Here is a 14,513-nt window from a genome sequence, read left to right on the forward strand (position 1 = left end):
TTTCTATTCTGTCACCTTTGCCTGTCACATAATAAAATCATAGACTTTTAACTCACTATCGTGCTTATTGTTTCTGAAGTCTCTAATAAATCTTTCCCTCTTGGCCAGACACACTGGAAACTGTACAAAACTGAAGGGGAAATTCATACATTAGGAAAATACATACATTAGGAAAATCTTCTATATCATTGGGTTCAGATTTATACAATGCAAGTTTGTTTATCCTTGCCTATGTGGGTTTCAAAAAGGGGTTCCTTCTCATACTTGTTAATTGAAAATAGATTTAGATACAATTTTGATTTTTTTATTTAATGAGTAAATTATATTTAATAGCTACTGCTACTTGTTATTAATGAATAGCAGAACAAAGAAGTTAAATAAATGCCAATAAAATGGCAATTAGCATGGTACATGTAAAGGAGTAAGTCAAGCTCCGGCCTTTTGGGAAACGTTAGTGGGTTTTTTGGCATTTTGAAGAGCTTCTGCTTGGGTTATATTTTTAACAATGAAGAAAATATAAATTTACATAAATTTTATGCTGTAGTTCAAAGGATAGGTAAATTAATGGCAAAGCCTTTTATTTCAGAATAATATGCATATAACTCATGTATTACATTCACTTTGTGTTTGATACCTTATATTACAAAGCAAATTTTATTAGTGAAATCAAACTCTGTTAAAATGTACATCCTGATCAGTTTTAGGCAATCCAATCCTCATTCAAAGTACTGCAATAATAGAGCACCAGAGAAGCAAACAGAACTTGGTTGGCTCTGTTTTTATAAACACATGGAAATACTCATTTTTAATGCCTGTTACATGAAAGCATGTAGATTTCCACTTTGATATGACAACTCCTTTACAGAAAATGTCTTTGTATCATGCTGTGTAATCCTACAGAGGAAATCCAGTCCTTCCAACATAAGAGTAATATAATATTAAAATCATTTCTGAAGACATGAAAGAAGATTCAAGTCATCCTACACTCATGGATGGCAATCACACACAGGGTGAATATATTATATTTTCATTGTATTTTTCACCCAGTGTTATAATGTTACTTTACAGTAGCAAAGGGCAAATGTGGCAGAGGCCAATTTTTGCATTTCTCCATGGCCACATTGACATATTTGCAGCTGAAGATGAGCGCGAAATGCATCTTGGAAGAACTGGAAGGCTGTTTCCAGTTTGTACTTCTGGGATTTGTGGTCAGTTTGCAGCTGATTTGGGAGATGTCAGGAGAAGGCAGTAAAGAATAAACTACCACTCACTACGTGAGCAATACTAGCCATTTTGGAGCCACCATTCTTTCCTGTCCTTTCCTTTTTTTTTGGACAGGATTTTGGGTCTTGGAGGCACTTAGGAAGCCATAAAGAAGTAATTGGGCCAGTATGTAGCCTGCTAACCATACTTTCTACATTTTCTAGAGTGAGATATGTAGAAAGATGTGTAATTTTTTCCCACAACTGGAAGAGAAGATGGGTAGCCTGAAGGAAGAGATATTTTTAAAGCATATTTTGTGAGTCACTATATTTAGAAATGTATATTATGACAAAAAAACCAAAATGTATACTTCACAACATATTTTTGGAAGATCTGTTCCTAAATGCAGCAGCACCATTAGGAATCTGACAGGAAACTAATCCTAATGCAGCATCATAAGACTTTCCCTCATACTGACCGTGAGCTTCTCTTTTCAATATGATCTGAAAATACATCCACTGAAATATCCAACTGCCTAAACTCCAAAAATACATAGATACTCCAATTGTTACCACCCATATTTCAGTTTGTTTGTATGTCAGTATAACATGACATTATTTCTTATGTCCTAAACATCTTCTGCAAAAAAGGAAAAGCCTTGAAAAGTCTGTTTTTGCATCTGTTCACTTATTTTGATGTACTGTATTGGGAACATAGATCAGAGTTATAGCACTGAAGCCAAAAATATTGTGGTGAATTTTATGAAAATGCACTAATAAAAAAAAGAATTAATGCATTTATTATTTATTAACAAAAAATGAAATATAATCAAAGTAAGTTTGCAAATACAGTTCTGACCACTGCTGAAATCTGGGCACCCAGACTCAAATCAAAACTGAGGAGTATGCTGAAGTTGAGGACTTCCTATTCCCTGATCTACATTTTAACTGACTAGGAGGACTTCCTGTCTTGTCTGGAATAAATATCAGTTTGTTTCCTCTCATCTCCTCCATGCCTGAGAGCAGATAATGCTTGAATATCAAAACAGCTTTCTTGGAGTTAAAACAGTAGACAGCAGAGTTGTATATTATCAGCATGATGATGACACAGGACTCCAAAGCTTTGGATAGCTTTTTTCTGTATTTTCATGTGGATATGAAACAGCACGGGGGATAAAAGTGAACCCTGGGGAAAGTCACAGGCCAAGAGTCAGTTTGCTGAACAAGAATCTCTCAGCATCACCTTCTGAATTCTCCTGTATCAGAAAAATTGGAACCACCACAAAGTAGTACCCATGACATCTATTCCCAAGAGGATACATTTATTGATGATATTGAAAGCGCCCCCCCCCCCCTCTCCTGGAAATCTCTATTTTAGAAGATGATGGACGGGGTTGGGGATAATATTCTAAAATATTTAATGTCATCTAGATTAAGAGAAAATGATCTAAAACATCCTGAAGGATGAGTCTATCCAATCAATTTAACAATTTTGTTCTTAGCATGACTAATTCTAGATTCAAATCAATGTTGAATCTAATCTATGCCTCTGTTTATTATTTTGTTTTTCAAAGCCAAACATATTGACTATAAACAATTTCAAGAAATAATGATAGAACAGTTTTAAGTAGACCTTCTTGCCTTCCATAGTATTGCAGGAGCACTGCGTCTCTGGATAACAAGTGCTTCAAAAGTATTTTACAAGGGCTTTTATGGAGTAGACCTGGTATGGTAGCTAAGAGACACAGTATATAGTCCATTAAACACAGTGGGGGATTCTTCCTAATAAATATGAATAGGATTGCACTCCCTGCTGTGAACCTGGACGTTTCCAGTTCACATTGCCCCCCAAGTTATAGTTTATGTACCATTTAGGAAAACACCACTGATAGCTTGAAAGCATCTCCTCACAAAAGCCTCCAAAAGCGAACCTTGATTTTGCCATTTTGTTTCAGGGACATTACTACGCCACTGCACACTTGAGCAACATGGATTTTGGTATCCATGGTAGGTCCTGAACCAAATCTCAGGGCATACCAAGGGCCCACTATACTAAAATATCCATCATTATTTAGTTGCATTTAAAATAAGTGATTGCCACAATATTTGGACAAAAATATTACCTGCCATTAAAGAACTTTACTAAAATTCAAACCCACCTGTCTGTGACAGGAATAATCACTTTAAAAATACCATCTCATTCTTTAATAATTAACATGCACAACATTCACTAAGTGATAAATACTGTTTTAAATGTCCCAGCAGTTACAGTACTACGGGGGAGCTATGTTTACTCTTATATTGATGTTTATTTTTCATATCAAACTTAAATATGAAAAACTATTATATGAGATGTGCTATCCAGACACTTTAAAGGTTTTTTAAAAGAACTGATTACATAAATTTTGGAAAGATAAAGCAATGTCACCTCAAGGCCAAATGAAGTCAGTTTACTGCTTGAAGTAAAGAACAAAATGACACTCTTCCCATTCATTTCTTTATATAGCAGTGAACTGTTTTTGCAGTTGACTCTTTCAGCACTAGCAACCTGAGACAACCACCCATACATCTAATGACTGACGGCTAGGCCACCTGCATAGAAGTGATGTTCCTCTTCCATCAACTCCGCTGGACTGGCCATGTTGTCCGAATGCCTGATCACCATCTCCCAAAGCAGTTACTATACTCCCAACTCAAGTATTCAAAACGAAATGTTGGTGGGCAGGAAAAGAGATTTAAAGATGGGCTTAAAACTAAAACTGTGGCATAAACACCAAGACCTGGGAAGCCTTGAGCGTTTTAACTGAAGGTCAGCTGTTGCCAACTGTGCTGTGGAATTCAAAGAGGCACGAATGGAGGGTGAAAGGGAGAAATGTGTCAAGAGGAAGGTGTGTCAAGCCAAACATGACTGGGACCACTTTCCACCTAGAAATCAATGTCCTCACTCTGGAAGAACATGCAGGTCAAGAATAGGCCTCTACAGTCACCTATGGACCCACTGCCAAGATCCTACACTTGGAAGGCAATCATACTCGGACAGGAGTGATTGCCAATGAGGATGATAAAAGCTGGTTTGTGAATCAAGCTGTACGATGTGCCTTGCTGCCATCTCCAGCCATTTGCTGCTTAAAGCAATCGACACGCTGTGCCTGGAGGAAGGACCAACACTGAGACGCCATTTCTTTATTTTAAAGGACATTTCTGTCATGGTCAAAAACAACTTAGCATGCTGGAAGATAAGGATGACTTTGACAAGGAATGGATCTATGAAAAGTGAACAGAGAGTTCTCTCACCTTCTCCTCTTATTTCATTTTTTTCAGCTGCATTTTAGACTTGACCCATACCAAGGCAAAAGAGGTAACTCGAGAAAGTGGAACAGAATGGTGAAGCACATCAACCAATCTGGTTTCCTTTGATCTCTCTCATATGCAAGGTCAATGCTTCAAGGAAAAAGGGATCAACCAGGCCTGATCCCTGAACATATGAAATATATAAGTTGCTCTACCAATTAATGATGAGAGGTTCTTCTGTAGTAACTTCCAGCCCATTTTCTCTGATCTCCTCTCAACACAACTGTCTTGGTATGTTTTGGAAGAATGTACAAAAAAGGCACAAACTATCAATAAATCTGTAATAAACATGAAACTTACCTTGATATGAGCTGCTGGATCTGGGACAGTCTGAATCATGTCCTTTAACAGCCAGTGTGTATACCAGGAGGTCAGACCCACAGGTAACTGCAGACCAAAGAAAACAGAATCAAGTAAAGCATGGTTTTAAAGCATGGTTTGTAGACAAACAGGACAAGTTATAATCCATCTGCTCTACATGGAAAATCCATACTGATTGTGCCAACCACATTGGCATAACTTTGACATAATTTTGAAGCAGTTTTGTTCTTCTCTCGATTCCTCCCTTGGCCATATTCAAATCCAAACCTTGATAACTAATGAGATTTGGCTTGTCTCTTCTGTAACATGTGAAACAGGACACTCACAGGAAAAGAATGTGGAATAAATTATTTTGGATTATTTTAGAAAACCTTATTTCAGCTAAGACATACGCTTCAGTTTCAGTTGATCGCTATTTATAAAGCACTCCGTTCCTGTTAGAGGCTATACAAATTCAAAAAGCAAGATACAAGATTGTCCTCTTTATAATAAATGCAAGGCTTATCTGCTAAGCTTGTGCTACCTTAGTAGAGCCTTTCATGTAGTCAAAAGCAAAGCTTGGAAGATCCTTTGAAATACCACAAAAATCACAGAAATGTATTTGATTATGCCAATACATATTATGCCCATACACATTACCCTCATAAATCTCACTACTATGAAATAATGCAATTTCATTTTTATCCCCTAAAAAGAGATAGTCAAACAAATGCAGTCATCCTGTGTTTCTTTTATGAGAAAGACATGCAGGTGAAGTCAATGGTCATGAATTCCTTGTCAGTTTTTGTTGGCATCTGGATGCTTTATTTCTATAGCAACATTTGTTTTCTTTCCCAGTCTTCTGTAAGACTTTCATCATTATAAACTTCCAATGAAAACATAGTCCGAAAGCCTTTAACATTTTATTGCAATTCAAATAAATAATTTAAAAACCAAAACCATTTTGAAATTGTGTGGATATTAATGCGCTCTTTTATATCAGTATTGAGTGAGTACTCCATTTAATCTGGTTAAATCTGATGCTTTACACCAGAGTTTCTGAAATGTTGCTCCTCCAGATGTATTGGACTTCAGGTCCCACAATTCTTAGCAGCTGATAAGTTGGTTGGGATTTCTGGGAGTTGAAGTCCAAAACACCTGGAGGAGGACATTTTGAGAAACACTGTTTTACACTACAATCGTTTTCAAAGTCGCTTGTTAGTTTGTGAACAAAACTGGCATCCTTTTACTTCCTCCTCAGTTTTCTTTTCTGTCACTAAACCACAAGTCTACTTTAACCCATTAATCTATTTCAAAATAGGACTCTTATACAGAAAGTGTAGTGCCGTATATAAGCTAGTCCAGTGGTTCTCAACTTGTAAGTCCCTGGGTGTTTTGGGCTACAACTCCGAGAAATCCCAGCCAGTTTACCAGCTGTTAGGATTTCTAGGAGTTGAAGGCCAAAACATCTGGGGACCCACAGGTTGAGAACCACTGATCTAGTCTAACCCCCTAGATGGCCCATGTGGTCTCTTCAACTCTATGATTCTATGAAGACTACTATCTTTAACCTCTCACTTACTTTAACTGAAATAAGTTTCCAGTAGATTGCCCCCTGTATGATTTAATATTAACAGAAAAACATGCAGTGAAATGTATTTTGTATTAAGTTTCTATGTTCATAGCTTTTTATTTATTGTGATGATATCTGTGATCCCTAATGAGTTTCTGTTATTTATAGATCCAAACCTAAAGAATGCTAAAGAAAGCAACGGCATATGTCATTTTAAAACCTAGATCAACAGTCAAAGTGTAGTAAGAATGTTCAAGAACCTAGATTCAATTCAGTATTGGTTAAAGGTTGCCATCTCTCCCCCCCCCCCCGAGAGTCATATTTCACACCTTTATGATACCCCATCATTTTTTCCAGGCTGAGAAATGCTGCACCTATTGAATCTGGCTGCTTCAAATGGGAGAGCATTTCATTACAGCATCTTTTTGAATAATTTACCCCTGCAAATTTCTGCAAATTTGGAAGGGACAGAACATGAATTGTAAACCATTTAAATGGGAGATAAAGCAAGCCTGACAAGATTCTCCCACCTCTATTATGTAGGCAAAATTTTTATTTATGTAATTTCTATTGCAGCATCTCTGGATACACTGAATGTCTCAGGCTATGGTACAAAAACAGTTCACCTTCTTTTTGTAATGTTTGATTCTTCACAAATTTAATAATTTTATTTTGCTCCAAACAATCCCCTCTGATTTAAATAACACTATTCTCTGTGTGTTATAGAGTGGTTATTTTTAGCTCCTTTAATGTCACATATTAAACAGTTGAGCTTATGAATTTTGAAATGTCAAATATGTCTGAAAATGCCAGAGAACTGTCTGAAAGAGGAGTAGGTATACTGTTGTGTGGCTCTTATTACACTTTTTGGTTTTACAGCCACTGGAAAAAATGTGAAAATACATCAAAGAAAATCTTAATTCTGTATAGTTGCTTATTTTTGTCATTACAGAATGTGCAAATGTTGCCATAGATGAATAATGCATACTATTATTAAATTTACATATCCTACTTTCCATTTTTTTCAAAAAAAATTAAACTGAGATAATCAGAATGATTTCTTCATAATGCAATAATGACTAACATGCTCCTACAAATCTGGTTTTGCCTAATGAAAGATGTGGGGTTTCCTAAAGTTCACCTTAATCACCTGAATGTGAAAATGTTCCACAGCTAGGATCATATGCCCCAAGTTGAGCTTTAAAATTAATAATCATGTAAAATTGCTCTGATAGCATAGTCCTGGTGGCCATAATGAGATTATAATGACAACACATGAGATTAAATATTAGAAGCACAGGACTAAGAATCACATGACATGGAAAGTCTGTGGCTGGAACTCCTGACTTGAACAAATGCCAAAATGGAGACTCATTTGAGTGGGAGTAATAGTGCTGGGTACATTCCATCATTCCCTTCCAAACCATATTCCTTGAAGCTGCCATTGGCCCAATGTGTGTATCTGTGTGTGTGGGTGGGAGAGAGATCTGTAATGTGACAAGATTTTTTCAGCCAGCAAAGTTAAGTTACTAGAAGTCTGAAGTGAAATGGTACAGCAAGCTCTCCAGGGTTTCTCTCTCATCTGTCTGAAGAGGGTCCAAACAAAATTAAAGTCTCTTCTACAGAAAACGACATTGAACAATGGCTGGAAAATATTACTCCCATCTTTGACACATATTTTGTCCTTCCACAAAATACTGGAGCTCCTACAAATTGTATGTGCTGTTGATCACAGGCCAGAAAATCACTGGGCCAGATTATTGTTAATGATCTCAATTTGGCATCCATTACTTCTACAAAATACACGTATTGCTGTATATGAACTAGGTTGTCATATAGTGGTATACTATGCAAAGTGAACTGAGTTATTTTTATTCAATAGTATATCTCTCAAATATCAACTACATACATTTTTAAAATTATCTGTGTTATTCTCTCAATGCCCAATCTTAAAAGTAGATTTTAGAAGAATTAGTGCAGCCCCACCTTTCGGCTCAATTAAGTGGTTCCCTTAAATAGATTCTGGATGGTGTGTACAGCTAACTGGTAAGCCATATTCAGTTTCAAAGACAATAAAAATGAAAAGCTGGTCCTTTGTCACAGAAGTAAGGTTGTTGAGAGTTGTAAGGGAAGTCAGTACTATTCTTAGTCCAGTTGATTTTGGAAAGAGACTCAAGGGGAATCCCAGTTAATGGACCCGGAATCTGATGAAACCCAACCATGCAGGAATTATGGTAATCCAAGATTAGGGAAGAGGGAACACATTTTGATGGCCATGAAGAGGGGAAAATGCACCCAGCAGGTGCCACAGTTCCACACAGCCTTACATACAACACATATGAAGCTTTTGCAGGTCCTATGTTTTTTTTAATTTTTTTTAAAAAAATGATATTTTAATTGAAATAAATGGTAAAATATCAAGTAACATCCATTATATTTTACTTATAAAATGCATTACTAAGTAAAATTAAATGGCACAAATGTGACAGAAGAATGTAAAATAAATACTAAATCAATTACTTTTTTAAAAAGCGCTCCAGTCAAATTTAAGGACATCATCTCATCAGAGAGCTGGTACTATATTTTAAGTACCGGTTAACCTCTGTATAGGGATAAATGCTGACTTTGATGCATCTATAATTAACAATATTGCTTCTGGGTGAATCTTCCTACAGCATTCAGCTCATGCATCTGATGTGACAAATTTAGAGGCATTTGAGGTAAGAGTTTAAAAGAAAGAGGGAAATAGACATATGATGGTTAAATGTTATGTACACCTTTTGAGGAAATGTGCCAAATGTTTGGGAACAAGAAAGGGAAGATGCTAACAGGACTCATGTCACTGTTTATAAGTTTCTCATAGGCATATGGCTGGTTGTTGGGGTGTTAGGTATGATGCAAATTGGCTATTTTTATAATGAGCTCAATATTTTGTCTTCTCATAATAACTTTGGTATCCTGAATTTGCAGGTCCTATGTTAATGCAGCAGTTTGTGGAAATTTCAAAGCCAGCCCAGTTATGATCTTTTTTTGAGTATCCATGCAATTGCTGCCAGGTTTGTGTAAACCGGCCATCATGTTGGCCCAGGCCTGCTCCATCTGGCACAAATACCAGCTCTCTGCAGACCCCTTTGCTTGCCCCTGGCTTTTGGATATACTGATGCACATCCAGACACAACCATCTTCATGTTCAGCTACTAAGCTCTGGTAAAAGCAGGAAATGTGTGGAGGTGAGCACAGGCTCACTCACAAAACTCCAACATTGTCTTCTTCCATTGTCTCATACCTTGAGACGTGGCAGCCCCAGAAAGGGAAGCTACGACATCTCACATCAAACCATGCCTCTCTGTTACAAGACAAAACTCTCACCCAGGCATCCAAATCTAGACACATTGATTGCTCTTTTCTCTTTTGGTAAGGGGCACAATGAAGTTCCACCACTAATATTTAAGTAAAATCAAATTCTCAACAGTAGATTTTGTAAACTGAAATGACAGTTGGATATCTAGTGCTTTACTTTAGACAGCAAGATGCCTTTGAGTGACCCTGAAGTGGAAATATAAGGAGGAAAAATATTCTGATAAAGAATCAAAACCCTCTTACATCAGCACTGAATGTCAAAAGGGAAAGTATGTGCCCACTCCTGAGAGGGAGGCAACTGGTTTGGTGAGAGCAGTCACTGTAAAAACCAAGGAACACTGGGGGACAGGCCAACTAAAAGAAAATCTACAAACTGGAAATGGCAGTTGCCAATGAAAGTTACTGAAACATTCTCTTTCCACCTCTTTCTCTAAGCACAGAGTCTGTGGAGAAGGAAAGGGAGAGTTTCATTAGAGCTCTTGTACTATAATATTTTCTGCCACAAGTGTTGTGATGGCCACAACTCAGGTGGGTTGAAAAGGGAATAACATTACCAGTGGCTGCTAGTGATGATGACATCTGATGGCTACATATTACTTGAACCGGTCTCAGAGGCAATATTTGTCTTGCATACCAATTACTGAGGAAAACGGGCTAGAGAAGACTGAAGCAGCAGTGGAAAAACATTGATCTGGGGGTCCAAAATAGAAATTGAGGTCAACGAGACAAGTGAACATTAAAATTTCAGCTGGAATCACCCCACGTCTTTCTTGTATCTCACACTAGGGACCTCATCACATTGCTTATACTCTGTTTCTGAGACCTTTTGCATATGACCCCTTTCATCAGCATCCTGTTGTAAACCATCTGCAAAAGGTCTTAGAAACAGAAATTGAACACAGAATTGAAGTCATGTTTTTACCTCAGAGCAATTCAAAAGCACAGCCTTTTCTGTGTGATTCTACATCCCATATGCACCCCCTCAGTTGTGCTATTAACATCTCCTTGGGGGCATGTTTGGGGGAAGATTATTTTATTTACTTGTGAGTTTAAAATATAATTTGTAATATTATAAGACGTGATAGACAATAGATAAAATAATGAAAATGCTGTTTCTATAGTTTTGAAAACTGAAAACTATCCACTGTATCACTCTTGCGCCTACAAAATTGTGAATTAATTGTCCAAAGTTTATTTAGTTGATTTAGATTTTAAATACATTGCTACTATACAGAACTTCTGAAGTTGCAACATCTGTGTTTTGTTTCACCATATGATGAAGGCTTTTATAAACCTCTCCTGCAATTAGGCCCTTTCTCCTCCCACAATAGTTTTTCTTCAGCAGGTTTGCAAATAAGCCTTTATTTCTCTCCTAATGAGCAAGCAGAAAGCATACAGAATGCAAGATACGAAGCTGAAGAAAACCAAAGTATTACAAACAGAGGCCTTTATGCCACACCAGTTATAGGGAAACTGGCTTTGGTTGCCTTCACTCAATCAGGACATTTAGTCAGAGCTCGCTTCTCTACTTGTAGCAAAAGGAGTGAGAAAGAAGATGTAAAGAATTCAGTGAACACATATTCCTGCTTACTTGAAAATATTCCAGTGTGCACACACACACACATAGAATAATAGAATTATAGAGTTGGAAGAGACCTTGTATGCCATCTAGTCCAATCCCCTGCCAAGAAGCATGTCCACTTCTCTTGAGAGAAATCATATTTTTCATGCTAGCGGGATGATTTGAACAGATGGAGTCCAAAAAAGGTAACTTTTTCTTTGCTGACAAGAAGACCCTGTGATAGGGTCACCTTACTGTCACCATAGGTTGGAAACAACTTGAAGTCATACTACAACAATAAACTACATAGTGATGCCTTTGAAAAGTGCTCAAGAACTTCAATTGGCCCAAAAAAAAGCTGCAGCCAGATGGTTAACTGGGGCTGGGTACAGGGAAAATGCAGCTCCCTTGTTCCAACAGCATCACTTCCAGACACAATTGAAAGTGCTGGTTATGCCCTATAAATTTCTAAATAGCTCAGATCCAGGATATGTGAAGATCCATGTCTTCCATATGTAGGAGGTTGCCTGAACATTTAGATCTTTAGTGGAGACCCTTGTCTCAGTCCCACCACCTCCTGAGGCACATGGGAGAAACCTCTCTGGGTGGCTGCTCATGAGGGAAAGTATCAAAAGGCTCCCTGCTTCTGGTTTTCCACAGTGAGTGAATGTTTTTCTCTTCAAGCTGGATTTTAGAAAGTAAGCACAACGGCTATAAATAGTATGTTTTCTGGTTTTTAGCATTTGCATTTTGGTGGATTTCTATTGAAGAGGCTTAATTCTATAGATTGTCTGGGTGCATCCTGACTAATTTTTTTACGTTTTTACATATAGTTATATTTTTGTATAAGCTACCTTGAGTTCCAATATTTAGGGAAAGTCAGGATCTAAATAAATATGACATATAAACAAATTTACATAAGCAGCAGAAATGTAAATTACAATACCCTTGGCAGGTGAGATCTTTGCACCTCTGCAATTTATCCATGCTTTTTGGTAAGTGATTAAAAACTGTTTATCAATATTTTATTCCTCATTACATATGTGAATAAATGCAGCAATGCAATAATCTTTTTTAACATTGCCTTATTCCTAGAAGTTCACTGAGCAAGTACATCTGCTTAGCAGATGGTTCGTAAATCCCTTTTTAAAAATGTGGATGTGTGCAGGGAAGTCACATTTCCATTCTACAAGTCTGATAAATCTTTGACCTTATTAAAATTCTAACCCTCACATCTTCAAGCAGGAAATGATACTGAAGTCAGTTTTTCTGCTATAGGAACTTTAAGCAAGGACCTGAAGAAAGTTATTATTAGCTTCTTTCATCTCATTTCTAAAACCCTCCCCCCAAACCACATTCTTATTCAAGGCCATATAATATGGATTATGCATCCATGTGGAATGCAGTGCAGCTATTCCTGGATGCCCCAGAATTGCATTAAAAAATTAGGAATTCCCCAAATGCATTTCTTCAGACCTAGAGACCAACAAATCTGGAAAAAATCAAATTAAAGGAAGCAAAAAGGAAAAGAGACCTTTGAGTCACATCTGACACATTAAACTGCAATGACTACTTTCCATATTTCAGGGTTTAACTGTCTGTCTTAATATCATGCTAAAGTGTTTTCTAGTGATTAGTCTTCTGCGCTTTTCCTGTTACAGGATACATATACTCATGACTCTTCTACCAAAGGAAGGGTAAAGAGTTCTGTGCATTCCTATAGTAGGAAACCACAAAGCCCAAGGGTATATATGTGTATGTGTGTGAGTGTGCATGGAGGCTCACACTTGCAAACACACAGAGAGAACTAGCGTATTTCTTTAGGTACTTTTTACCAAGTAAAATATTTGTTTTCTTTTCTTTTTTCTAAATTAACTTACTTTGTAAACTACTAATGCTTTGGATATCACTGAATTCCTTTAACTAGCAAGTTTCACAATAATCAATTCAATAATAATAATAATAATAATAATAATAATAATAATAATAATAATAATAAATCACTTGTTGCAAATTAAGTCATATGCATGCCTCTGCACTTCAGTATCCAGAATCCTATTCAGGCAGGTCCCTATATAGGTTAAATATCCCTTTTCTGGAATTCCAGAATTTGAAATACTCCAAAATTGCCCATATGGGTAACTGAGATAGTAACACCTTTGTTTTCTGATGGTTCAATGCACACAAATTTTGCTTCATGGACGAAAACATTTAAAATATTGTATGAAATTACCTTCAGGCTGTGTATATAAGCTGTTTATGAAATTCCATGTCTAGACTTGAGTACTATTTCAAATATATGTCATTATGTACATATATGCAAATATAGACATTTTGAAATCCCCCAAAAATCTGAAATCCCAAACACTTCTGGTCCCAAACATTTTGGGTAAGTGATACTCAATCTGTATATGGATATAAATGCCAAGCATAAAATTCTGCCTATATGATTGTGGTCTCCCATATCCTTTCTCCACATCAACCACTCTGCAGAGATTGTTTTGTCTGGGTTAAGACAAGGATGCAAGGTAGTATATACTGCCTGATATACAATTATTTAGTGACACATTCCAGATCAATGAATATGACTGCAGTTACAAATGCAGTATTCTATAGAAAAAGAAATACAAGGATCACTTCTTTAGTTGTGGTTCAAAAACCTAAAATCTAACTGATCCCAGACAAACTTCCCCTAGGTTTCAGTGTTGGACTACAACTCTTGACACCAGGGTTTGAATCAGTGTCCAGTCATGGGAACCTGCTGAGTGATCTTGGGAAAGTCACATTCTCTCAGCCTCAGAAGAAAGCAAAGAACCCTCCAAGCCAATTCTGCCAGGAAAACTTCATGATATCATCACCTTGGGAATTGACAAGACAGAAATAACTTGAAGGTAGGGCTGTAGCCAAGGGCGGGGGGGGGGGGGGTAGGGATTAAAAAAAAAACCTGGTTTACTCATGAATTTTAACTGGTTAACCAAATCCCCATGAGTGTCCACTGAAATTTATTGATGGAGTCTGATTTCAAAATTATTTTGCGTTATGGAACCACTCTTCATGATTCACGAAAAAATTGTTTCAAACCACCCCATTTTTTCTGGCTATGGTCTTGTTTTAAGGCATATAACATTAAACTCATAGCATAGAGAAGAATTTGTATATTGCTTAA

The 14,513-nt window shown here is 36.9% G+C and overlaps 1 protein-coding gene across 9 annotated transcripts in view; it reads right to left on the reverse strand.

Moving 5' to 3' along the window:
- The window catches only part of erg (ETS transcription factor ERG), a 149,251-nt gene that overhangs the window by 90,083 nt on the left and 44,655 nt on the right, over positions 1-14,513 (reverse strand). For all 9 annotated transcript variants that reach the window (XM_062975098.1, XM_062975093.1, XM_062975099.1 and 6 more), the window contains exon 2: positions 4,854-4,940. In XM_062975098.1, the coding sequence (XP_062831168.1) occupies positions 4,854-4,892 (39 nt within the window). In that variant the 5' untranslated portion in view covers positions 4,893-4,940. The remainder of the gene's footprint in view (positions 1-4,853; positions 4,941-14,513) is intronic.

This window comes from Anolis carolinensis, chromosome 3 (genome assembly GCF_035594765.1).
Source record: "Anolis carolinensis isolate JA03-04 chromosome 3, rAnoCar3.1.pri, whole genome shotgun sequence".
NCBI lineage: Eukaryota > Metazoa > Chordata > Lepidosauria > Squamata > Dactyloidae > Anolis > Anolis carolinensis.